Genomic DNA, 21386 nt, shown 5'->3' with positions numbered 1-21386 from the left:
CTTTCACGTGCCAGAAAAGCACAGAGCCAGCGGAGAGCGTTTGCGGAGACGGGAGGGAGAGTGGGTTGGACCGTAGGGGAAGTCGAGGCGAGAACATACTGTACATGTGTCGCAGATGCGAATCGACTGCAATCTACCAGCGGGAGCTAGACACCTTCGCACCCGCATATATGGTCAGTGTTCGAGTACAACGCCCTTCTTGCGACGCACGGTCAGCAACTTCATATATATTATAGAAATTCCTGCGGTTCCTTTCTCCGCTGAGCTACCTCGTCTCTCCCTAGACAACCCGGTCCTGCCACATGGGCGCGAACAGCAGGATGGAGACGCACATCGCTCCCGGTTCTACACACGAGAAAAGCAACGGACACGCACTTCCACGACGGCGGAGGAAGAACAGCAGTCTCGGTCAGGACCCCCATGGCGACACCGACGTAGGATCAATCGCAACGAATCTCGCTCGAGCGGGAGCGGATGGAGCAACATCACCAACGTCACCAGTATCGCCAGCAGAACAGAGATCTTCTGGCAAGCAACCTCGAGAGCGGAAGAGACGAAAAGCACTGCGCCTGTTCCGAAGATGGAAGCGTATGTCGCTGCGGCATACTTGGGTCAATCCCTTGGTCCTCCTGGTGATCCTACTGTCTGCGTATTATATCAGCCCTGGCAAGCAGAATCCGCTATACTACGGGCTCTTCCTGGCTTACGAGAACCCGCCGCTCGTGGAGCGGACCAACTCACTACCTCCACACATTGGTGACGTGACCCAGTATGGAAAGGGACCGCTGGACTTCGCCTTTGTCGCTTTCTACACCCTCGTCTTCACCTTCACCCGCGAGTTCATCATGCAACGCTTCATCAAGCCCATCGCGATCTACAGCGGCATTGGCGCCCGGGGCAAGCAAGCGCGCTTCATGGAGCAGTTCTACACGGCCGTCTACTTCGCCGTCTTCGGCCCTCTCGGCATGTACGTCATGAGCCGGACGCCCGTCTGGTTCTTCAACACGGCCGGCATGTACCAAGGCTTCCCGCATCGGTCGCATGATGCCTGGTTCAAAGCGTACTATCTTCTCCAGGCTGCCTACTGGCTGCAGCAATTCATCGTGCTGTGTCTGCAGCTGGAGAAGCCGCGGAAAGACTTCAAGGGGCTGGTGCTGCACCACATCATCACCCTCGCGCTCATCGGATTGAGCTACCGCTTCCACTTCACGTACATGGGCGTGGCGGTCTACGTCACGCACGACATCTCCGATTTCTTCCTCGCAGTAAGTGCCTTCCCACATGTTCATTACCAACCTCAGCCTTTGACCATGTACCTCCGCAGACTTCCAAAGTCCTCAACTACCTCGACTCCATGTTCACAATACCCTACTTCGTCTCCTTCATGGTCATCTGGGCCTACCTGCGCCACTACCTCAATCTCGTCATCCTCAAATCCCTTCTCCCTCCCGGCCATATCCCCTTCACCTCCGTCCCGACCGGCGAATTTGCCACCGTTGGTCCGTACGAACTCGACTGGGTCACGCAGCAGTATAAATGCTGGATCAGCCAGGTCATCACATTCTTCTTGCTCGCGAGCTTACAGGCGGTGAATATCTTCTGGTTCTTCCTCATTGTGCGGATTCTGCTGCGGTACGTGCTGGCGGGTGTGCAGAAGGACGAGCGCAGCGAGGATGAAGAGGAGGAGGAGACGGAGGACGTGGCGCCGGTTGCTGTGAAGGCGAACGGGCATGCGACGAAGCCGGGTTTGACGGTGAATGGGGAGCTTGTCAGCCCGGTGGCGGTGGGTAAGCAGGAGTAACTCGCGAGAGGTGCGCTTCGGCATTTTGTTGTACAGCGATCGTCAAACCTGTGTAGAGACGCGAATGCATATGTGTATAGCGTTCAAGCGGACGGCAAACTGAAAGAACCATTCTTACAGCTCCAATTACGTTGCAAGCTGCAGATGCACATGGCATCGCAAAGCCAGTTCATGAGCAAGACAAACTGTTCATTCAGCGATTACTAGCAATGGGTATCCGGTATGTACAATAGCAAGAGCGTGCCATAAGCGCAGCAATCGACCAATCCCTTCCAACGAGTCCCGAGCGAGCGACCAAACGCAGCAATCATAGCGAAACAGCAGGGTATCTTGCTCCGAACCGCATCAATCAACAACAATCAAATCGGTATAGAGACCAAACTTCACACCGAGTCTTCCCGCGGACATGTATCCTCATACTTGATGCTGGACTCGGCCTCATTCCACTGCTTCTCATTCAAATGCTTCTTCCGCTTCGGCGCCAACGTCTCCTTGTCTTCCACAGCTTTGACACCAGCCGAGGAAGAGCCATCCTACTGCTCATCCTTCTTGCCAATGCCCTTCAGCTTGTCCAACACGCTGCCCGGCTTGAGCTTATCGCCGACGACACTCAGACGCTTCTTCACGCCGCTGCTGCTGCTGCTGGAGTCCGGCTGCGAGTTCTCGCCGCCGTAAGCCTGCTTCTTGGGTGTGGTAGGCGCGCCTTGCGTGGGTGGCAGAGAAGACGGTTGCCGCTCCGGCCGGGTCCCACTAGAGCCCGCGTGCGTGTTGCGTTCCGCGTTCAGTCTTGCCTGGTCCTCCATAGACATGTTCCTGGATGCCGGTGGCAGGTCGTTCGGCATGATACTCCTGCGCCGCTCACGGTCTTCTGCTGCCCTTTGACCGAGTGGGATGCCGCCGGCGGTCGGGAGTCTACCCTGACCGGGCTGCGGCTTGTCGGTCATCGCGGCCTTGCCCTTATCCGGCCTTGGTTGCTCGACGGACTTGTCGTGAGACATGGTTGCCTTGGCGCCTTTGGATGAGCTCGCAGAAGGCCCCGTGGGGCCGTCGTCCTGCTCAGTGTCGTGCTGTACCTTTGAGGAAGAGGAGGTGAACATGCTGGTGAGGAAGCCGACAGAGCTATTCTGCGGCTGGGTTGAGTCTCGTTGAGGCTCTGTGCTAGTCTTCTCCTGTGCAGGCTTTTCAGACTCGGTAGGTGCGCTATCTTTGCTAGCTTCCGCAGATACAGGCGCAGGAGTGCGAACTTCAGTTTCTATTCGCTCTTCTACAGCGTGGCCCTCTGGCACGTTCTCGCCAAGATGGTTAGGAGGCAATCCGCTCTCCGTTGCCGTCGTTTCCTGCGAGCCTTCCTGCCTCCCGTCTACCGTCCCACTCTGCGCCGGCTGATGCTGATGCGACTCTGTCGCCTCGCTCTTCCGCTTGCCGATTGGGATGGCAGTCTTAAACCAGCTGGGACTGCCAATGCTCGGCTTCTTGCCGTCGCTACTGCTGGTTGCCTTGGAGGTCTCAGAGTCTACTGTAGGGGTCGCGGGTTGATCAGACTTACCGCTAGCGGTAGTGTCTGCGGCTTTAGTATCAGCTGAAGGGGCCAGGCCGCTGACCTGATCTGGGTCTACTTTACATTAGCGGGCAGTACGATACGAGAAGCGAAGTGGGTGAGACTCACCGGTGTGCTGTGGTGCTTTGCCGCCTAGCTCTGGCTCTGAGATACAACGTCAGTATATCGATGCTTACTAGTACATTTGTCGCTGTCGAGCAGGAAGGGCAGCCGCTCAGCAAACAAATGCGTCTGAAGACATACCTTCGCTGTTGCCTGCGTCGTACGGCTCGACAGCATTGCCCTCGCCTTGCACACCCGACACTGGCTCCTGACCCTCCTGCTCCTTCTTGCCCAACCCAACGATGCTCTTGAGCGTATTCATCGTGGCACTTGCGTTGGCGCTCGCTGTGTCTTCTGTCGAGCTTGCGGGGTGAGACTGAAGCAGGTTAATATCAACGTGCTTGCTATGGAATAGTTTTGTTCTGGAGTGCCTTACTCTTGAGATCACGAGCTAGGGGAGGCAATTCCAAGGTCACTTTGCGCAAGAGGTAGCCCTGCTGGGATAAGCAAAGGTGCCCAGAACTACAGTATACACCGACGTCATGCCGCCTTCATGCACATTCGCTTCGAGCTCCAAGCCTACCGAGGCTGCATAGTGGGTCTATCACGAAACATTCGCGAACAATCCAATTGCCCGCAGTAGCATAACTGCCGTGCATATATACCAAGGCTCTAAATGAATCGTGGCGGATCTCAACGCTGCAGCATATGGTAAACGCCGTTGGGGAAACCCGCTCGGCTCTTCGCGTTTGCAGATGACCATCCTTCTCCAAGTGTTTTGGAAGCGTGACTGATATGCGGCTGACGAAGAGCCTCAGATTTATAGTGGCCGTTGAAGGCATGACTCTTTTCGGAATGAGACATAGCCAATTGCAATATTTGGTACCCAAAGCTGCATACACTCAAACTTGACCTCATCGTCTAATAAGCCCAAATTGTCCGTTCGCACTAGATGCCACAGCTCACCTCTTCAGCCATAAAGCCATGAATTTTAGTATGTCCAACCTCGTCTACCGAACGCTAGAGCTTAGTCGTGAAACAGTGGCAGCTCGCCACGCAAAGGGACTCCAACAGAAAGGCCATTCATGCGGTTCGACATGGCTCTCAGGGACGAGTTTGCACTGCGAGAGGTGCATTAAGCCAATGGTCTCGTATGGCGTTCCAAGCTCGTACGTGCAGGCAGTAGCCTCATGGACTATCTCCGTACGCTTTGCCTTGCGATGGGAGAAGGCGTAACTTGCGACCACAGACTGCGTGTACGCGGCGCAGTACGTTCCTCCGTCCGCACGGTGGTGTGGCGAGTCGGTTCCGTATCGTCGCTGATTCCAAGGACGTATCAACAGATTTCCAGGCCAGCCTCAATCTCTCCGGCTTTCGGAAACATCCCGATGGGTCGGCATCACTGATAGATGGTAGACCTGCAAGCTCGCTTCAGGGCGGAACGAGCATTGCCTTCACCCGCTCAACCCGTTTACTGGCCGCTTCAATAGTCTCCAGCCTGCGCTTGCGGTCAACATCACGCTCCTCGAGCACCTTCACTTTCTCGCCGAGTCTGACGACCTCGCGTCGTAAGCCTGCTGGGTTGCCCGCCACGACGTGCTCTCCGACCTGACTCGTCAGGTCTTTAACCTTACCCTCTAATTCCTGGATCTTCTTCTTCAACTCCGCGTTCTCCTTTCTCTCTGCCGCAACCATTTCGTTGGCCTCTTGGAACAGGTTCTCACTCAGCTCCTCAATCTCCGCAGTGACATCCTTGACTTTCTGCTCGGCCGCAATGCGCAGGGTCTGTTCTTTGATCAAGGATGCTTCAAGCTCCTTCTCCCGGTGTGCAGATGTTGACACCGGCGAAGGCTTGCGCGGAGACATGAAGCTGAACGAGCGGCCCACGCCTGGTCGCGCTGGCTGAGCAGCTGCCTGTGCTCCATCCTCTGCCTCTTCGGGTAAAGCATTTTGACGTTGTTGTATACGTTCGAGTTGCCGTATACGGGCCTCAAGAACTCGTTTTCCATTCTCGTATTCCGCTATTTGTTGAGCTGGGCAATAGTGTTAGTGTTTTACAGAGCAATGAGAAGTGTTGGTCCTCATACATGCATTGCTGAGCTTTTCGGCCAAAGTTTGGTTCTCATTCTCCAACTCCTGAACCCTCAGTATGTCGCCCGACGAGTATCCCGAGTCATGAGCGGTATGGATACCGCTCGGAAGGTCTTCCTCCGCCATGTCTTGCCGTAGTGTGATGCCCTGCAGCTAAAGCCAACATTACTGTGTCACTTGAGTCCTGCAGGGCCGATGAGCGGCATAGTCCTGTTCGGCGAAGACAGCGAACGACTCCTGGCTTAACCGGCAGCGGCACGCGGCCGCTCCTCCAGCGCGCTTCTGTAGTTTGCACGAGCGTGATTGGGCCAGACAAGGAATTACTGAAACTCTAGCAATACAGAAACGTTGACTTGACCAATAAGCTTCTCGCCGTGAGAGCAGCGTTTGCAGCAGCCCTATCGGATCACGGCAAGGCAAGGCAATTGTCAACCGAAAGTGGATGTTTCTGGACTGCGATCGGGGAGGCGGACGTTCGCTCCACCATCCGCCATCTCGAAAGGTTACGGGCCACGTTTTGCGGAGCCGGGAAACTACTGCAGTTTCATGAAGTGTGGAGTCAGTGTAGACATCTACTGTGGCGTTACAAGAACGACATACGATTTGCGCGAAGAAGCTGGTAGGGATACAACGGAATGCCGGCCAACAGTGGACATCAATCCTCCCCAGCGGAGTTAGCTTTCAAAAAGCGTGACGTTCACATCGAGTTACTCTGCATGGAGATGGCTCCTTCAGCGCCTTTACTGGAATTTGACACCTTTCACATGCTCCTTGGCTACCGTCCATGGGTACTCGTGGATTGCGTACCTGCTCCGCCTCCACGAACCGATTACCGTTGGCAGGAGTTGGATGCCCGCGTGAGTGGGAGCTCGCACCGCTACGTAGAGCTTGCGGGCTGCTGCACACTTACCCAATGATGGTTGCATTGGCGAAGTGACATGCTGGGCACACGCCATTGCTTAGCCAAAAATGAGGCGCGCAGGCAGCGGGGCTCCTCTCCGGCGTGGGCGAATGCCGTGCAGGAGGCGGGCAAGGGCCCAACGGAGACACTCCGATAAGGTAGACGAATGCACAATGTTCCGGCGAGAGCTCGTTAGCGGGTAATGCGTGCAGCACGCATAATGCTGCGAAGCAAGTCAAAGCTGGGAACACATCGGAGAAAGACGCGGTTGAGGACGGGTGCAATCATCAAGCATAGTCATTGGGCTGTAAGGCCTTGAGCTCACACTCGCACTATGTATGCTGCTAGACTTCAATGATCTCCTACCATCCGGGTATTTCGGTATGCACCGAAAACAGTAGGATCTGCACTATCTTCTGCAAAAGAGCGGATGCCGAGGTTAGTGATGAGCTACAGGATCACCGATCTCACTGCCTTTCTTTCGGATCGTTCACTTGCGGCAGCTCGGAGCTCGCAGCTCGGGCCGTGAGCCTGAAGGTCATTGGCTGTTGAGAGCGGGGTGTCCCACCGAAGCCAGGAACCTTGGAGCTTGCCGGACTGTTCTGGCGCAGTCACAGCCGAAGGCCACGCTGACGTACGAGTGGTCCACCGGGCTCAACTCCGCCTATGCAGATATTGCTCGCTTGGTAAACACTACGCAGTGCACACACAGATGCATTGCGGGCGGTGACGAAGTCCTGTCGATCAGCAGTATCCAGCAGTAGCCATTCCTACAGCGACCAAAGAAAAAGAGTCCTACCACCAAAAACGCACGCTTACCTCAAGGCGCTACTCCGCAAAGCATAGACTTCTATGCCGCTCGATTTGCCACTCCACCTTAGATAGACCTACTTGCACACAACCGAGCACAATCGTGCGGTGACGGCCAAAGAACATCTGCTTCGACATCACCAGCAGTCTCTCTTAGCTTCATTCGCGTCCAGCAGCGTTGGTTATCCGGCAAACACCAGAAAAGGCTAGAAAAGTCTGCTAGCCGGCGTCCGTGACGAGCTCACACAAATACTGCATTTGCTTTCGCTGCGTGCTGTTCTCAGAGGCATCTCCGTGCCATCGACCACAAAGGCTCGTGTCCATACTTTGACTCATGATGACCACCGTGGCGCCTATTCAGCGTAGCGAAGGCGGTCCCCAGCCCGCCTCAGTTTACGAGGACCCAGCATTCGAGCCGCATGCCGATTTCGACTTTGGTGACAACGACAGCCAGTTCAATGGATACAGTGCAGTGAGCGGTTCTAGGTGAGAGAACAGAGTTGCTGAGCTTGCTGCATCCCACTGACTTCCAGAAACAGCACGGCTTATCAGCCATTCGACCTCGGCCAGGATGAAGCATATCCTGTCGGCAGCGCTGCACTTTCATCAGGGCCTAATGCGTTGATAGACCCAACGAACGTTTGGTCTAATTCCGCCATGTTCAATCCCATCAACACGAGCGCGCTGCCGCCCTCGAAGCAGTCCACCATCGTCAGCAGTCGCACCGACAGCGCCGCACAGCGCTATGGCCAGATCACACCGCCAGATGATAGTAGTCCACCAAAGTTTGGCGACCGTAAGAGTAGCACAGAGTCGACCGGATCGCTTCGAAGCAAGAAGATGGATAAGTCGGAAAGGGCAAGAAACGCGGCAAACCAGCGCCACGCCAAGTCGAAGAAGGCCAGAAAGGACAGCAGAGACATTGTTGATGACGGTGAAGATAGCGAAGGTAGCGTCGAAGGCAAACGCGAGCAGTATCGCGAGAAGAACCGCCTAGCCGCGGCCAAGTGTCGAGCCAAGAAGAAGGAAAACGTCGATGTCCTGGAGAAGCAGCATCGTGAGCTCAACGCGCAGAATACTGCCTTGAGATTCCAAGAAAGACAGCTGCGTGACGAGCTATCACACTTGCGCACCATGGCATTGCACCACACACCAGCGTCGAATGACTGCAACTGCCAAAGCATCCACATGTACAACTCGCAGAAAGCCAGCCAGCTTGCGTTCGGCCTTGGCACAGCTGGTTCGTCACCTGCAAGCGGTCAACATTCAAATCCCCAATCTCCAAGCATGGTCAACATCATGAATCGGTCACATTCGATGCCTGGTGGCCAGGCTAGTCAGTTGGCTGCCTTCTTCGCGAATAGGCCTCAGCCATTCGCCGCACCACCCGGATATGGACTCCCTCAGATGTCGGAACCGGAGCAGATGCAGGTTGATCCAGTGAATGCAGGTGGCGGTGACGGTCAGCAGAACTTCGCAAATTTTCTCCAGAGTTCGCCAGACGGACGGGCAGGCTTCTCGTAGACGTCCATGGTCTCATTTCCAGTGATGACCAGGTGATCTTGTGCGCGGCTGATGCGAGTGGAATCGCTCACAGGGTGGCGAGAACGGAAACCAGGCGTTCGTAAGACCCTCGATGTGCTGGTACGACGGGCAGTGTCGGCGTGACCTGTGAAGGCGGAGGCGGCATGATGTTATGAGCATATGATGCATGGTGGGGTTGCAGGAAAGCGTTGCTGCAACTTGCAGACAGCATGGACTCCTTCTCGGGCAGTTAGCATAGGCGATTGAGGTGCATGTATGGCGCATGCTTTTTGACTCATATGCTATGGTCGCATGGCCCAAAGGTGACTGTCTTTGCGAAAATGTAGTGTATTCAGAGTGAGTCAACATCGGTGACCGTAGATGTGGTGGATTGCGGGCGGCAACCCACAGAACCTACCAGTATTGCTTGGTCCATGGTCTGCGGACGTCCGGGTGTTGTCATTGTGACTCGCTCTGACCGCTTGCAGGTGACCCTGATCGGATCGTGCATCCGCATTCTCGTGAGAGCCGGCGCCGCGAGGGAAGGGTCCGCTTCTCTATTTGCAATATGAGTTATTGCTGGTTGGGAGTTGAGTAATAGTCGGCCAGCCATTGCTTGCTGATCATTCCAGATGTGATAGCGTGCCATAGTCAGTCGTTGTCGCATCGATCTCGGCCCTTTTATTGCATGGTCCGGGCACGCCACATCGTGAAGTGTTTGCAGCGACAACGTTCATAACAAGGCCTTAACATGAATTGTTGTTACAAGCTTCCGATATGTTGCTGTCGGTGTGTTGCTGATGCGTTGATTCGTAAGCCCAGCCACGATGGATCTGCGCGTTCGCAGTCTTCCAAGTCGCCGTGGCAGTAAATCATCGATGACAACGACGACAACGCCGGTAACGCAAACATGTCAATACATTTGGAATGGGTCTTCCGCTGTTGACGTTGTTGCTGCTGGTTGCTGCTTTTCGCCACGTTCGTAGCTGTCATCGTGAGCAACCCGACCGTCCGAGCACCTTTCCCAACCAAATTGCGACCGGCGCATCAAATCTGCGTCGTCCGTTCATCCGATCGTCAATCTCTCAGACATAGTAAGAAATGAGACCACAATGTCGAAACCATCACGAATTCTGTCGTCCGATTTCTGGCGATATTTTTCCTGATAGTGTTTCCCGTGCTGCGTGACGAACAAAATGCGAAGAGTTGGAAGAAACTGAAGCTCGCAGACTTGTCTGCTGAGGCTTAGCGCCAAATGATGCAAATATGAGGAAGAACAGCGGCGGCGAGATGTCCGCCGCCGGGCCCCTCGGCATTTGCCGCTCTCTTTGGGTATGGAAAACCGAACGACCAGTCCAACCAACCGTGACCAGAAGTAAAGCATTCGCTAAACTATGCGCTCGTGCGTACGAGACGACATGTATCCTACGTAACTCGCAAGGAGCTAGCAAATGGCAGAAAGCAGGTATAGCCACTCCAAAGCAGATGAGCTGTAAGCGGCCATGGGCTTGCGGCACCGTTCATCGTCGTTATGCATCGATCACTTCTCTGGTTTGATGAAGTAAAGCTATGTCTCCTCCATTGGGAACGCAAATACCTGAGAATGGTACGCTTGATATGGTCGTGGACAAGCAACGCCTACAGCAAATTGAATGCTACCTGTATCCCAGCAGTCTCCTGGACGGCACGCCGTACTCGGATACCCTCCAAGATTCACCGTCTCGTCAATCTTCGCTTGACGTTCGAGAATAGCTGACCTATTGCATTTGCTTTTGACTACGCAGGTACCATTCTAAGCTGAAGCGTGGCCCACAGACTGCGAGAGACGAGTCTTGGTGGTGTGCCCTTCAATCCGTCCCTGTCTGGCAAAACAGTTAAGCAGGGCATAACATCGCTACATCTAGCTTACCTTCTTGACTCTCGGGGCTTTGGAGAAAAAGGGAGATATGTTGCCTCGTTGCAACGTGGCTGCCCCGGGTCGAAAGGGTAGTGATTCGGCTCATCTATGCATCGGTGCTCTCTGCATTCTTGTCCACATTTTACCTGCAGACTAATGGAATTGGCCACTCCGTTTTCATCCCGCCGGCTGGACATATAATGCTAATAGCCTTACTGATTTTGACATGTTCACTGTGGAGAGCCAGTTGCTAATCAAGGGAAGATGCTGGTATCAAACGTTCACAACATCTTTCAAGAAGCAGCTAATGTACCAGTGTTACACCACCGTATGCAAGGCATTAATTGCTATGGTGTGAAAAGTTGGGTACTCTGGACGCTGCCTATGCTATCGTTCGACGTTTCCTTGAGCCTTACACATACTGTGCAAGGTCCGCTCGCACTGACGTGATTAATACTGCCACTGCGCGCCATACTGGGCAGAAGCTTAAGTACTTTATAGCTCTATTGGCCCTGTAGTGTTCGTGAAGGCTCCAGGCCGCGAGGACAAGATCTCAGGCCGCGTGCGCTCCCAATGCTTCCTAGGCGCGGTCATTGCTACCCTTGAGCTCCTCCTCAGCCGCCTTCACGGACTGGTTGAAGTCCTTCCTAACCCAGTCGAAGTACTCCTTCCATGCTCTGCTGTCCTCGGCACCCAGCGCCTTGCTGAAGGACACTGACACCTTGACAACAGCCCGCTGCTCTTCTGCCAACTTTTCAAGCTCTTGCTTTACAGCGTTCTCTTTCGGCTTGAAGGCAAGGACGGACCGGAAGTGCTGGGCCAGTGTGTCCATCCGGCGAGCCGACTCAGCGGGGGTGATTGTCAGAAGCTTGCCGAGTACGAGGCAGCACAAAATCTTGATCTCATGCTCGTCAGTCACCCCCGCCACGATGCGGTCATAGAACGAAAGCATGTCAAGCCGCTGGCGTGATGCCGGCGAGTCGAGTAGGGCGTATAGGGTCTCGTAGGCGGACTTGCGAATGTCCAAGCCGTCATCGACCTTGTGCTTGAAAGGACCCATCTGCACTTCACGTACCAGCTCTGGCCGAATAATTGTAGCTTGCATGGCGTACGGCAGCAGATCGGATAGATGGGGCAAGACAAGTCCAGGCTTGTTGTGGATTGCTGAATTGAACGTCGTAAGCGCAAGGCGTTGGTCTTCGAGGTGGGAGTCGGCGAGCATGGTTGCTAGCATTGGTATTATGGAGCTGCGTAAATTGCCATCGTACGTTTCGTCCGTGTCGGAGAAGACGTACCGCAGTGCCGAGATGACCATGCCGCGAACCGCAGAGTTGGGATTTTGCAGGAAGGTCTGGAGCTGGGGTAGGTAGGCGGCTGGATCAATGATGGCAAGCCTCCCAACGCACTCAGCACCGACCACCTTGTTGTCCTCGGCTTGCCCGGAGTTGATGATGTTCTGCCAAAGCGTCTGCGCATAGGGCTTAATGTCGTCCTCGGCATTGCTATGTTGCAGCAGCTCTTTGACGGAATGAAGGAGGAAGTACTGTTTGCCCTGCGCCAGCGCGTCCATGATACTGGGCAGGTATGCCTGTACATTTCCAGCACCAGCCCGGCCGAGAGCGACAGCTGCAGCGAGCTTGACCTTGTCCGAACCGTTGCTGAAATAAGGCATGAAGCTCTGAGGCTTCAGTGGGCTCTCGGTCGCTAGGCGTAGCCCGGCCTCACCCAGCACGGACAATGCGAGGCACTTTCTCGCTTCATCACGTTGCGTCTCCAGTTCCTTCACGAAGTCATCGAGCTTGACGCCGACCTTACTGCCACCGGCAACAAGCAGGGTCCCAACTACCCGCCCCGTGACATCGATGTCGCCTCGGACACCAACGTTCAGAAGGGCCTGCATCAAGTCCTTACCCGCACCTGCAAGACCGATAGCCTCAACGCAGGCAACCAGGGCGTCCAGGGCCGCTCCAGAGATTGAAGAGGTGACAATGTCGCAGATGCCACTGATGACAGACTGGTTGGCGACGAGTGCCGGCTTGTCCTTCGCGAAAGCGGCGAGCACTACAAGGGCAGGCCCCAACATGTGCAAGTCATCTGTGCGTAGCAACGGTATGAGCATCTGGATGATGTGCGTGATAGTGTCATCATCCATGCATGCCCGAGATGCCTGGTTGACGGCCAGCATGCGGAGTGCGCTAAGACTCGCACCTCTCAAAGACCTGCTCGACTTTCGCAGCTGCCCAGAAAGCTCGACCGCGACAGATGGTACGAAGTCGGGCTTGAAGTCTTTCTTGCTCTGTGCTAGGACGGCAATCGTGTCAACCGCACGGACACAGGGCAGGCGAGTAAGCTCGTTCTTGAGACGGTCGGCGATCAGCTGCTGGCCGGCGAAGCGGTCTTGCTGGCTTAGCAGGCTTGATCCAGCCGCACCGCTAGCACGGCCGATGAGCAAGCCAAGCGCTTGAACAGCCTTTTGGCGAACATCGGTGTCCGTATCCGTCGCGGTTATCCGCTCGGTGATTACTTGGTACAGCTGGCCGAGGTACTGGGCGTTCTGGGTTCTGCTCGCAGCGGATCGGGGAGGAGTGAGAGCCTTCACAAAGACTTCGACAGTCGCGAACGCCTCGCCCGATACCTTCGCATAGCGGTCCCTAGCCGCTTTGGCCAGCGCCGGTATTATCTTCTGTAGGAAAGCTTGGATGACTTTGCTTGAGTGATAGTCTGCAATGACGCGAAGAAGCTGTAAAACCTCAACACGGAGTGCATTACCTGCCACGTTTGAAGCACTGCTACCCAGACCTGATATCGTGTCAAGGACGGGCTCAATGAGTTGATCTGCGTGGTCAGAGAGTCCGCCTTTTTGAGCTGTCACCATGTCCTTGAGTAACAGGATAGTAACTTGTTTCGTGGGTAATGTGCTGCTCTTGAGAAGCTTAACTGCTCCCTTGATAATGTCTGGGTTGATAGTCGCTAGGCCTTTGGTAGCGTTGTCCGTAGGAGGGGGTGTAGCCGGCGACGCGTAGCCGTTCATGGTCGCTTGATGATCCTGAAGGTCGGACCCGAGGGAGTCGCTCAGGCCCCTTCTTCGCTTGCGACTCGGTGGTAGGACATGGTCCGCAGTTGTGTCGAGGTGGGTTCCTAATGAGGCACCAGTTTTGTTCACGAGGAAGCAGAGAGTCGCGATCACCTCGTTTCGCACGCTCTCCTCTCGCTCCTTGAATCGTGATATAAGAGCTGGCGCAACCTGATCGTACACCACTAGATCATTTGGATCAAGTGTCTCGATGAGGGCATGTAGTGCTTTGGCTGAGCACCGCCTGACCTTCCAGCTGACATCGTCCTCATCCTCAAACCCAGTCTCCTCCTCAAAGTCTTCCTCGACCTCGAATCCGTCCTCCTCTGGCTCCTCTTCCATGTCTTCATCGTCGTCATCTGCCACATTCGGTTCATACTTCAAGAAGCGAGCCGTAGCTTCCACCACTTCCTTCGTGTACGCTCGCATATCCTGCGCGCAGGCTCGCAGGAAGCTCTCGATTGCGATCAAAGCAGCTTCTCTGACCTCTTCCATCTGAATATCACGCTCACCTTCGTTCTCGGCCTCCTGCTCTCGCTGCTGGTCAAGCTCTTCTTGACTCAATGGTGCGATTACGAAGGGAGCAAGCGTTTTCAGATAGGGCCCGAACTTCTGCGGTATGCTTCTTGCTAAGCTGCCGTAAACGGTGAGATAGAGCTTGCGCTGCTGCGGAGTGATATGTGGCTGGCGGAGCCGCTCAATGCTGTAGCTCACGTGATGCGCTAGTAGAGCATCGGTGAAGTATGGTGCCAGTGCAGAAAGTGCGTTGACGGCCTTCTTCTTCATGACCGTCCCGCATTTCTCGCTCTCCAGTATCTGCATGGTGATCTTTTCGAGCGCTTCCACCTCCGATTCTTGCAGCATCGGTCCGAAGCACTTCGCCACCTCACTCAGCAGATCTAGACTGTTGCTGTCGCTGCCAGTTTCGAGGTCCATCTCGAGCATACCCTTCGGCGGCGCGGGCAGGTTCTTGTTGCCGAGCGGAATGACCACATAGCCAACAAGACGTGGTACAAGGGCCTTCGAGACCGCATTGTAAGACTCTTGCACCTTCTGGCTCCGCGGAGCACCGGGTACCGGATGCGCCAGGTTGACCACTATCGCTCGCACCGCTAATGCTGCCACGGTCGTGTCGATGGAGTTGCCCGTCTGGATGTTGCTGACCTTCTCAATGGTCGGACATAGTATGCTCTCCGGCGCTTTTCGAACAAAAGAGCCCAGTGTCTGGATCGACATGTTCTGCACATCGCCGTTGGTATCGTTCAGTGTGTTGAGTAGGCCGTCCACGACCTTGGCGCACGTGGTGTAGTCATGTATGAGGAAGTTACTGGCTCCATTCCCCATCATGGTGTGTAAGTCGTTGAGGGTCATGTAGCGTATATCTGGGTCGGCATCTTGGAGCTTGCCCAGGATGGAGGCAACATTGTGCGAGGTCGGATTCGCCGGCACCACGGACGACATGCTGCGGTATGTTCCACGCACTTCTGTCAAGGTGAGGGAATGTTATGATGCGGCAATTGTGGTAATCCTTCCACGCGCCAGGCAGCGGATGATCATGCCAACGGAGAAGACGTTTGTAAGAAACGATTCGAATGCATACCTGAATGCGCGAGTGCCTAAGGCTCTGACCTGGGTGGGGTCGACGTGAATGGCAGGCACGCTTCTCAAGCTCTTACACACGTAGTACGGTGTGAGAATCATATAGAGACAGATTGCATGTTAAACATCGAATGGCGATGCTAAGAAGTCAGGCAAAACCTGGCAGATAACCTTGCTATCTGACCGTACCATTCTCCTATTCTCCCTCACTCGTTGTCTGCTTAGGCTGTCCTGACGCTGATGCCTGCTTGTATTTGCCTTCCGCTTGTGGCGGTAGAAAGTAGATCGCAACGTTTAAGCCCAGTGCTAGGACCGTCAGGACGATCCAGACTAGGTGCCCGTCTGCCCACTTGATCTTGACTCCCAACGCAAACAAACTCGTAAAGGCGACGGGCGCCACGCCCCGGACCGCACTGTTCAATGTCAGCGCAATAGCATTGACGGTTGCGAGTACGGTGCTTGACGGCGCGATGTCGTTGAGGAAAAGCTGAATGCATGCTGCGCCGTGAAGTCCCGTCAGCAAGATGTTTCATTCATCATGAAGGTGTGAACGAGTGCTCACCAAACGACATCGCCACGCCACTTCCTAATGCCAGCGATGGGAAGAACACGCCAAAGAATGCATCCCGCATCCCGTGCCGTAGCAACTCGTTGTACACTGGAAACCCTGCCATGAGCAGCGGCCAAGCAACTGCGCAACCGCGATATAGGTTGCCCGTCCCGAACCTTTTTTGCAGGGGTGGAAAGCCGAACAACATCCACGCCGACTGACTAGCTCCAACGACAGCAAGCTGCACCGCGATCAGCTGGTCGCTGAAGCCCAAACCGCCCAACGACACGTCTGTGAAGCTGAAGACCGGGTTAACGGCGGTGTAAGCGAGTGACAGGCCTAGCGTGTAGGTGTAGATGAGAAGCACCATCGGCACACCAGGGGCTTTGAGGATCTCCCATGTCGACATCCGCTGGGCACGCTTACCGCCTTCCCTGGTGTGCAGAGTCTCTTTGAGACCGAACGAGCATAGTAATGTCGCACTCAAGGTCACTGAACCGCATACAATCGTGGCAAGAGCGTAAGGATACTCCTTGAAGAACGTCGAGTGGCCAAACGTGCCCGGGAATGAGTCGGCTGGGTTAGCCAGACTTCCTGCATATCGTAAGCATGTCCTTCTTCACCACCGATGTAGGACTCATACCGATCAGTGGCCCCACAAATATGCCCAGGTTCCTGGTAAACATGTACCAGCTGAACGCTCTCGCCTGGCTCAACTTCGTGCAATTCTCACTGATCATCGTTCGGATCGTAACGACACTGCCACCAAACAGTCCCGCGCAACATCTGAACAGAATAATCTGCCACAGATTACGACTGAAGCCAAAGAGCGCGGTCGCTACGCCCACGCCGGCTAAGCTCCACACGAGCACTGGCTTGCGACCCCAGTAGTCTGCGGCGCGACCGTAGGGTATCATGAGCATCATCTGCACGACGGAGAACAAAGACTCGACGATGCCGGACCAGATCCCGACTGAGGATTCGGGCATGCCACCTAGGCGGAATATCATCTCGTTAATGAAGGGGAAGATGGCGAAATATGCGACGGGTTCGGCGAGGCAGGCATAGCAAAGGATGAGGATTTGGCCGACCGGCATTGGACGCTCCTCTTCCTGCTCCTGGTCATCGGTATCTGTAGGGATGCCATCGTCATCCGTGGGCTTCACTGACGAGTGTCCGTTGGCGTGAGGTGGTACGGTGTCGTCATTTTGTATAATAATGGATGCTGGGCCTGTATCTGGGGCTCCCAGAAGTGGCGTTGTCTCATCCGCCGTCTGGACAACTTCCTCGTCCTTTAATGGATCTGCAGATTTCGCCATGATTCAGCATGCGATGAAATGTATGGTCACTTTTAGATAGACAGTAGGCTGTAATGCCTTCGACGCTTTCAAACAGAAATGCTATATATCCAAGGAGACACGGAAGGTATGTTCGTTGGATATTGCTCGAAAACAGAGGTCATATTGGGGCGTACTTGTTGAGACGCGATAGTTCGGCAGTCTGATGCCTATCATTGATCCATTCGTACACCGGAAAGGTGGAATGATTGCTCCTGCCTCTTGTGGCTGGTTTGGTGGGTCCGGGTTCAGCCGTCGCAAAGCACGCCAAATATTCGGAATTTACTCGCCCATGCTCAACCTTGTTCCGAGGACTTCGTGAGGTAGTGGGCTTTCGTAGAAACAATGTCACGCGAGGAGCCAAACAGTCGGAAGGAGAAGAAGGCGCTGAGAGATGCGGAGCGGCATCGCAACGGCCGAAAGAGAAAGCATGCAGAGACGGGAGAGCCTGCAGAAGTAAACGACGAGAAGCCAGAGCTTGAGGGCGACGTACTTGTAGCGGTGCCACAGAAAGATGGCAATGCAGTCGCTACGCAGGATACAGCCACATCAACGGCAGTCACCTCGAAGAAGCGCAAGCAGTCGGATCGTGAAGTTACGGGCGATGCGACTCGGGCGGAAGCAGAAGTAACTTCGGAGCAGCCAGCACCCAAGCGTAAGAAGCGCCGGAAAGCCAAACGCGATCCAGCAGAGGTGGCTGAGGGTACGGAAGCCGTGGAGCAACCACATAAGTCACGGTTCATCCTGTTTGTGGGCAATCTGCCTTTCAACACGACCGACGCCACACTACAAGCGTACTTCAAGAAGCTTGCACCCTTCAATCTGCGGCACCGGACAGATCCACAAACGAAAAAGAGCAAAGGCTTCGCATTCCTGGAGTTTGAGAACTACGACCGCATGGAGACATGCCTCAAGCTGTACCATCATGGCATGTTTGACCCGGAGGACTACGTGGCAGGGATCGGAAAGTCGCAGGCGAAAGGTAAGAAGAAGAGTGGTAGACGTATCAACGTGGAGCTCACGGCAGGTGGCGGCGGAAAGGCTGGAGCGCGAATGGAAAAGATCAAGGCGAAGAATGTGAAGCTAGAGGAGGAGCGGAAACGGAGACTGGAAATGGAAAAGGATGAGCGGGGCCGGCAGCCTCAGACACCCAAGGGTGCGTACGTTCGATTTGATGATAAGGATGGCGAGGCGCAGGAACAACTCGTAGAGACGGATGGTGCTGGAATGCACCCTAGTCGGCTAGCGCGCATGAAGGGCTGATGGCCACCGTTTCGCCTATCATGAAAGTCTTGTGCAGGCGAGGCTAAGACCGTTGGCTCGGATGCAACCACCGTCTATCAGGAAAGGCGGATACGCACAGGAAGCACATTTTAGTGCGGACCGTGACCGCGCACTCCATTTTGGCGGTCAGGAACTTGGCTCTTCTACTTCGATGTACGACCATGATGTCCTACGATTATGCTTCCGTCCTAGAAGTATTAGGCGAATGCTTCCACATACAGGAGGCGCGCATAGTCTCCGTGGTACCTGCGAAGCGGTCGACTTCAACGGGCCTGTTGTGCAGTACCGTAGAGTCGACCTCCCCAGCTCCGCTACTAATCGATCGATCCTGCGATGCACCGGTAGCGTTTCTCAAAATTTCAAGTCACTGCCACCCTTCTGGCTTGAGGACGCTTATACTCTGCCCTTTCACAGCGCAATATTTGCGCCGAAGCCAGTGGCTGGCGGCTCTGGCGGCTCTGCAGCCAACGTCGTAATGCCACTGCTCGAGCCTCTTACGTGAAATATTTAGATGCCCAGTCTGACTTGTGTTTGCGCGGATATCCTGCGGTAGAGTTAGACAATTGTCGACGGGCTCGAATGAGCGAAAAAGCACGCTAATACGCTGACTAACCTTCGATGATGATGATCGGCCCGAAGTCCGGTGACCTTCCTGGCCTTTCCGACTTGCATGCTCTTGCCGTAACCGGATTGCTTATACTCAATTAGCGCTGCCAAGAAGGATCACGCCATGGAGTTTGAATCAGTACAAGCAGTGCACTTTGACACTCCAGGCTTCGTGGACCACCGAGTCCAGTGTTCACGACCACTAGAAAGAGGCCGAAGGCTTCGGCGAGCATTGGCGGGCGACAGCATGAGGGACGTAACGAGCTTATCGTGATCATGCTGCAGCATGATCTGGACTAGGCTGTATTACTGCTTATCCGCATCGCGTTTGTTATAATGGATTTAGGTCAGCGTCGTAGTGGAGACATGGAAACTTTCCCTCACTGACGACAAGCAGGCCTATTAGGCGACACTGCTATCAACGCTTTTGTTCAACTCAACCCCTCCGCCCCGTGGGCGATCAAGGTGGCAGAGAGTTGGCGCGGGCTTCCCTTCGGCAAGTACTTACAGAAGTCGCCGCCGAGACGAAGACGCTCCGTAACAGGGCCGTCTAGTACAGCACGTGTCCCGTTGTGGTGTGGCGGCTCGATTGTTGTCAATCAAGACTACCCCTATGAGCAAGCTGAGAGTCTGTTCTTCTCCAAGCTTCCACTTGATGTGCGTGTCATCATTTACGAAATGGTACTAGGGGGCATGCTCTTTCATATCGACTCCGAGCGCCAAGATGGACGGATATTCCACAGTATTTGCGCCAGTCCGGAAACTGTCGGCGAGGTCCATCATCATCCGCATGAAGCTTGCGATAGTCTGAACTTGGCAGCAGCACGCAACAACATGTCCCCCTCTAGGCAAGAAACGCCGGAGCCATCAGGCTTCCTACCCTTGCCTATGACATGCCGAAAGGCATATACCGAGGCCATAGAAGTACTGTACAACAGCAATGTCTTTGACTTTACCTCCAACAATGTTGCTTTCCGCTTCCTGAAGACGATGATTCCAACGCAAAGGCTTCGCAGCATTCGACACTTTCGCATGACCATGCGAATACCTCATCATCCTGCAATGAACAGCCGCTCTCGACGAGATTGGAACGCGCTCTTCGAGTTCTTTGGAGACCAGATGTCTGGTTTGCGTAATCTGTACCTGAAGTTCTTGATGCTGCATCCTTGTCAACAGCAGATCAGAAACACCGAGGACGCCAACGGTGTTCATTGGATAAGACCGATGGTTTCGATGGCCGCGGATTCGAAACGGAAACGAGGTTGCACCGTCGAGATTATGACAGGACATGAACTTCAGAACTTGGGCCTGGCTTATGAACAGGCCGAGCAATACATTACGAGTGGCGACTACGAGGAAATCGTGCGCCTGACATGTCTGACTGTGCACAAAAGGATTCGCGTCTCTCTCGGAGGACAGGGCTGATCAGTTCATCCGAACTCAGTCGCTCTTGAGTCGACAGCTACGCAATCACATCGCTGAGATCGTTGGCAATGCCTGTAACCGCGGTCTTGAACGATATTGCATACGCGAGAAGCGTTGGGCCCCGAGCAGTCTATTTCCGGTGGTGTAGTAGTGTCCTGAACTGCTCCTTCCCTAACGCCCGCTTTCATTCGTCGTACCTTCGCTTACGCTATTTGATACGACGAAGTGAGCGCAATCGGCACGGTTTGCAACCTCTGCTTAGAGTCCAGGATATATGGCGCGACACGGAGCCATTTCGAAGCATGTTTTTGCGGCAGCGAAACCCTACTGCCGCCGGATGACGGCGTTGCGATAGCGAACGAACGGTGATTCTTGGGTTAGCATCGCTTACGAGCTCCAAGCCGAAGTATAAATTCGAAGCTACAAGTGTATATGTACCTCGCATTCGACGACGACTACAACACTGGCCACCACTACCATACGCGGGGCGGACACCTTTTATCGAGTGCATACCTAATAGTCCATTGTGTCGACCCTCTTGCAGCTCCCGCATGCTAGGTTTGACGGTTACCCGTCGGGGTGCGATGGTAGGTATGAAGCTTACGCTAAGGTTCATGCGTACTGAAGCACAACGAAATGTCCATCCCAGTCCACACCGACCGAACAGTAAGCTCATCACACGTGCCGCGTGGCGCACAGAAAAACCGTTTTCTTAAGCTGCTCTTCTGCCACTTTTCCTCCTTCCTACTCCTCGAGACTCTCCAACTCTCTCCGCCTAACCCGCGTCTTCTCCAAATACCCAAGGCCACCTTTCAGCCCCAGCTATACTCGAAGCAATAACCAAGACCCGGGCTGCGACTACGAGTATACTCGCATCGCCGCCTTTCT

General features: G+C 54.6%; 12 protein-coding genes across 12 annotated transcripts; 7 read left to right on the top strand and 5 right to left on the bottom strand.

Annotated features, from left to right (window-relative positions):
* Positions 1-320: 320 nt before the first annotated feature.
* On the top strand, positions 321-1801 carry BAUCODRAFT_121251 (uncharacterized protein; the record flags this gene model as incomplete). The annotated part of the gene is made up of 2 exons (XM_007676837.1): positions 321-1265; positions 1325-1801. The coding sequence occupies 2 exons, from the start codon at positions 321-323 to the stop codon at positions 1799-1801; spliced, it is 1422 nt and encodes a 473-aa protein (XP_007675027.1).
* Positions 1802-2843: 1042 nt separating this feature from the next.
* Positions 2844-4162, bottom strand: BAUCODRAFT_32413 (uncharacterized protein). Its single transcript, XM_007676287.1, has 5 exons — positions 3838-4162; positions 3603-3777; positions 3468-3503; positions 3348-3413; positions 2844-3297 (listed from the first exon to the last, which is right to left on the bottom strand). The coding sequence occupies exons 2-5, from the start codon at positions 3721-3723 to the stop codon at positions 3284-3286; spliced, it is 237 nt and encodes a 78-aa protein (XP_007674477.1). The 5' UTR covers positions 3724-3777; positions 3838-4162; the 3' UTR covers positions 2844-3283.
* A 375-nt stretch (positions 4163-4537) lies between these two features.
* On the bottom strand, positions 4538-5872 carry BAUCODRAFT_424385 (uncharacterized protein). The gene is made up of 2 exons (XM_007676836.1): positions 5489-5872; positions 4538-5434 (listed from the first exon to the last, which is right to left on the bottom strand). The coding sequence occupies exons 1-2, from the start codon at positions 5616-5618 to the stop codon at positions 4833-4835; spliced, it is 732 nt and encodes a 243-aa protein (XP_007675026.1). The 5' UTR covers positions 5619-5872; the 3' UTR covers positions 4538-4832.
* Positions 5873-8160: 2288 nt separating this feature from the next.
* Positions 8161-8358, top strand: BAUCODRAFT_43157 (uncharacterized protein; the record flags this gene model as incomplete). The annotated part of the gene is made up of 1 exon (XM_007676343.1): positions 8161-8358. A coding segment is annotated over one exon (198 nt), but the record flags the coding sequence as incomplete, so codon positions are not given.
* A 543-nt stretch (positions 8359-8901) lies between these two features.
* On the top strand, positions 8902-9214 carry BAUCODRAFT_32410 (uncharacterized protein). Its single transcript, XM_007676286.1, has 3 exons — positions 8902-8965; positions 9015-9077; positions 9146-9214. Exons 1-3 carry the CDS (start codon positions 8908-8910, stop codon positions 9193-9195), a joined length of 171 nt encoding a protein of 56 aa, XP_007674476.1. The 5' UTR covers positions 8902-8907; the 3' UTR covers positions 9196-9214.
* A 910-nt stretch (positions 9215-10124) lies between these two features.
* BAUCODRAFT_423105 (uncharacterized protein) lies at positions 10125-10557 on the top strand. The gene has a single exon (XM_007676835.1). It carries the CDS (start codon positions 10259-10261, stop codon positions 10481-10483), a length of 225 nt encoding a protein of 74 aa, XP_007675025.1. The 5' UTR covers positions 10125-10258; the 3' UTR covers positions 10484-10557.
* Positions 10558-11012: 455 nt separating this feature from the next.
* On the bottom strand, positions 11013-15298 carry BAUCODRAFT_423103 (uncharacterized protein). Its single transcript, XM_007676834.1, has one exon. It carries the CDS (start codon positions 15156-15158, stop codon positions 11205-11207), a length of 3954 nt encoding a protein of 1317 aa, XP_007675024.1. The 5' UTR covers positions 15159-15298; the 3' UTR covers positions 11013-11204.
* Positions 15299-15411: 113 nt separating this feature from the next.
* BAUCODRAFT_32406 (uncharacterized protein) lies at positions 15412-17344 on the bottom strand. Its single transcript, XM_007676285.1, has 3 exons — positions 16490-17344; positions 15859-16440; positions 15412-15794 (listed from the first exon to the last, which is right to left on the bottom strand). Exons 1-3 carry the CDS (start codon positions 17163-17165, stop codon positions 15493-15495), a joined length of 1560 nt encoding a protein of 519 aa, XP_007674475.1. The 5' UTR covers positions 17166-17344; the 3' UTR covers positions 15412-15492.
* Positions 17345-17528: 184 nt separating this feature from the next.
* BAUCODRAFT_121246 (uncharacterized protein) lies at positions 17529-18446 on the top strand (the record flags this gene model as incomplete). Its single annotated transcript, XM_007676833.1, has 1 exon — positions 17529-18446. One exon carries the CDS (start codon positions 17529-17531, stop codon positions 18444-18446), a length of 918 nt encoding a protein of 305 aa, XP_007675023.1.
* BAUCODRAFT_423040 (uncharacterized protein) lies at positions 18410-19189 on the top strand. Its single transcript, XM_007676832.1, has one exon. The coding sequence runs from the start codon at positions 18508-18510 to the stop codon at positions 18967-18969; it is 462 nt and encodes a 153-aa protein (XP_007675022.1). The 5' UTR covers positions 18410-18507; the 3' UTR covers positions 18970-19189.
* Positions 19177-20602, top strand: BAUCODRAFT_423004 (uncharacterized protein). The gene is made up of 2 exons (XM_007676831.1): positions 19177-19419; positions 19471-20602. The coding sequence occupies exons 1-2, from the start codon at positions 19410-19412 to the stop codon at positions 20496-20498; spliced, it is 1038 nt and encodes a 345-aa protein (XP_007675021.1). The 5' UTR covers positions 19177-19409; the 3' UTR covers positions 20499-20602.
* Positions 20603-21304, bottom strand: BAUCODRAFT_423005 (uncharacterized protein). The gene has a single exon (XM_007676830.1). The coding sequence runs from the start codon at positions 21172-21174 to the stop codon at positions 20707-20709; it is 468 nt and encodes a 155-aa protein (XP_007675020.1). The 5' UTR covers positions 21175-21304; the 3' UTR covers positions 20603-20706.
* Positions 21305-21386: the final 82 nt, after the last annotated feature.

Source organism: Baudoinia panamericana, assembly GCF_000338955.1.
Source record: "Baudoinia panamericana UAMH 10762 unplaced genomic scaffold BAUCOscaffold_4, whole genome shotgun sequence".
NCBI classification, from domain to species: Eukaryota; Fungi; Ascomycota; class Dothideomycetes; order Mycosphaerellales; family Teratosphaeriaceae; genus Baudoinia; species Baudoinia panamericana.
The sequence above is the reverse complement of the archived record's forward strand: the minus strand, read 5'-3'. Positions and strand labels throughout refer to the sequence as shown.

What these genes read in the sequence shown, in the direction of transcription:
- BAUCODRAFT_423105 (XM_007676835.1), top strand. Translation starts at nt 10,259, where the DNA reads ATGCATCGATCACTTCTCTGGTTTGATGAAGTAAAGCTATGTCTCCTC.
- BAUCODRAFT_423040 (XM_007676832.1), top strand. Translation starts at nt 18,508, where the DNA reads ATGCAACCACCGTCTATCAGGAAAGGCGGATACGCACAGGAAGCACAT.
- BAUCODRAFT_32406 (XM_007676285.1), bottom strand. Translation starts at nt 17,165, where the DNA reads ATGGCGAAATCTGCAGATCCATTAAAGGACGAGGAAGTTGTCCAGACG. An exon ending in ATTTGTGGGGCCACTGATCG is followed by an intron (nt 16,441 to 16,489) that starts GTATGAGTCCTA and finishes TACGATATGCAG; the next exon opens with GAAGTCTGGCTAACCCAGCC. An exon ending in TGGCGTGGCGATGTCGTTTG is followed by an intron (nt 15,795 to 15,858) that starts GTGAGCACTCGT and finishes TTCACGGCGCAG; the next exon opens with CATGCATTCAGCTTTTCCTC.
- BAUCODRAFT_32413 (XM_007676287.1), bottom strand. Translation starts at nt 3,723, where the DNA reads ATGAATACGCTCAAGAGCATCGTTGGGTTGGGCAAGAAGGAGCAGGAG. An exon ending in CGACGCAGGCAACAGCGAAG is followed by an intron (nt 3,504 to 3,602) that starts GTATGTCTTCAG and finishes GTTGTATCTCAG; the next exon opens with AGCCAGAGCTAGGCGGCAAA. An exon ending in CAAAGCACCACAGCACACCG is followed by an intron (nt 3,414 to 3,467) that starts GTGAGTCTCACC and finishes AATGTAAAGTAG; the next exon opens with ACCCAGATCAGGTCAGCGGC.
- BAUCODRAFT_423005 (XM_007676830.1), bottom strand. Translation starts at nt 21,174, where the DNA reads ATGAGCTTACTGTTCGGTCGGTGTGGACTGGGATGGACATTTCGTTGT.
- BAUCODRAFT_424385 (XM_007676836.1), bottom strand. Translation starts at nt 5,618, where the DNA reads ATGGCGGAGGAAGACCTTCCGAGCGGTATCCATACCGCTCATGACTCG. An exon ending in CGAAAAGCTCAGCAATGCAT is followed by an intron (nt 5,435 to 5,488) that starts GTATGAGGACCA and finishes ACTATTGCCCAG; the next exon opens with CTCAACAAATAGCGGAATAC.
- BAUCODRAFT_423103 (XM_007676834.1), bottom strand. Translation starts at nt 15,158, where the DNA reads ATGTCGTCCGTGGTGCCGGCGAATCCGACCTCGCACAATGTTGCCTCC.
- BAUCODRAFT_32410 (XM_007676286.1), top strand. Translation starts at nt 8,908, where the DNA reads ATGATGCATGGTGGGGTTGCAGGAAAGCGTTGCTGCAACTTGCAGACA. An exon ending in CTTGCAGACAGCATGGACTC is followed by an intron (nt 8,966 to 9,014) that starts CTTCTCGGGCAG and finishes TATGGCGCATGC; the next exon opens with TTTTTGACTCATATGCTATG. An exon ending in TCTTTGCGAAAATGTAGTGT is followed by an intron (nt 9,078 to 9,145) that starts ATTCAGAGTGAG and finishes CACAGAACCTAC; the next exon opens with CAGTATTGCTTGGTCCATGG.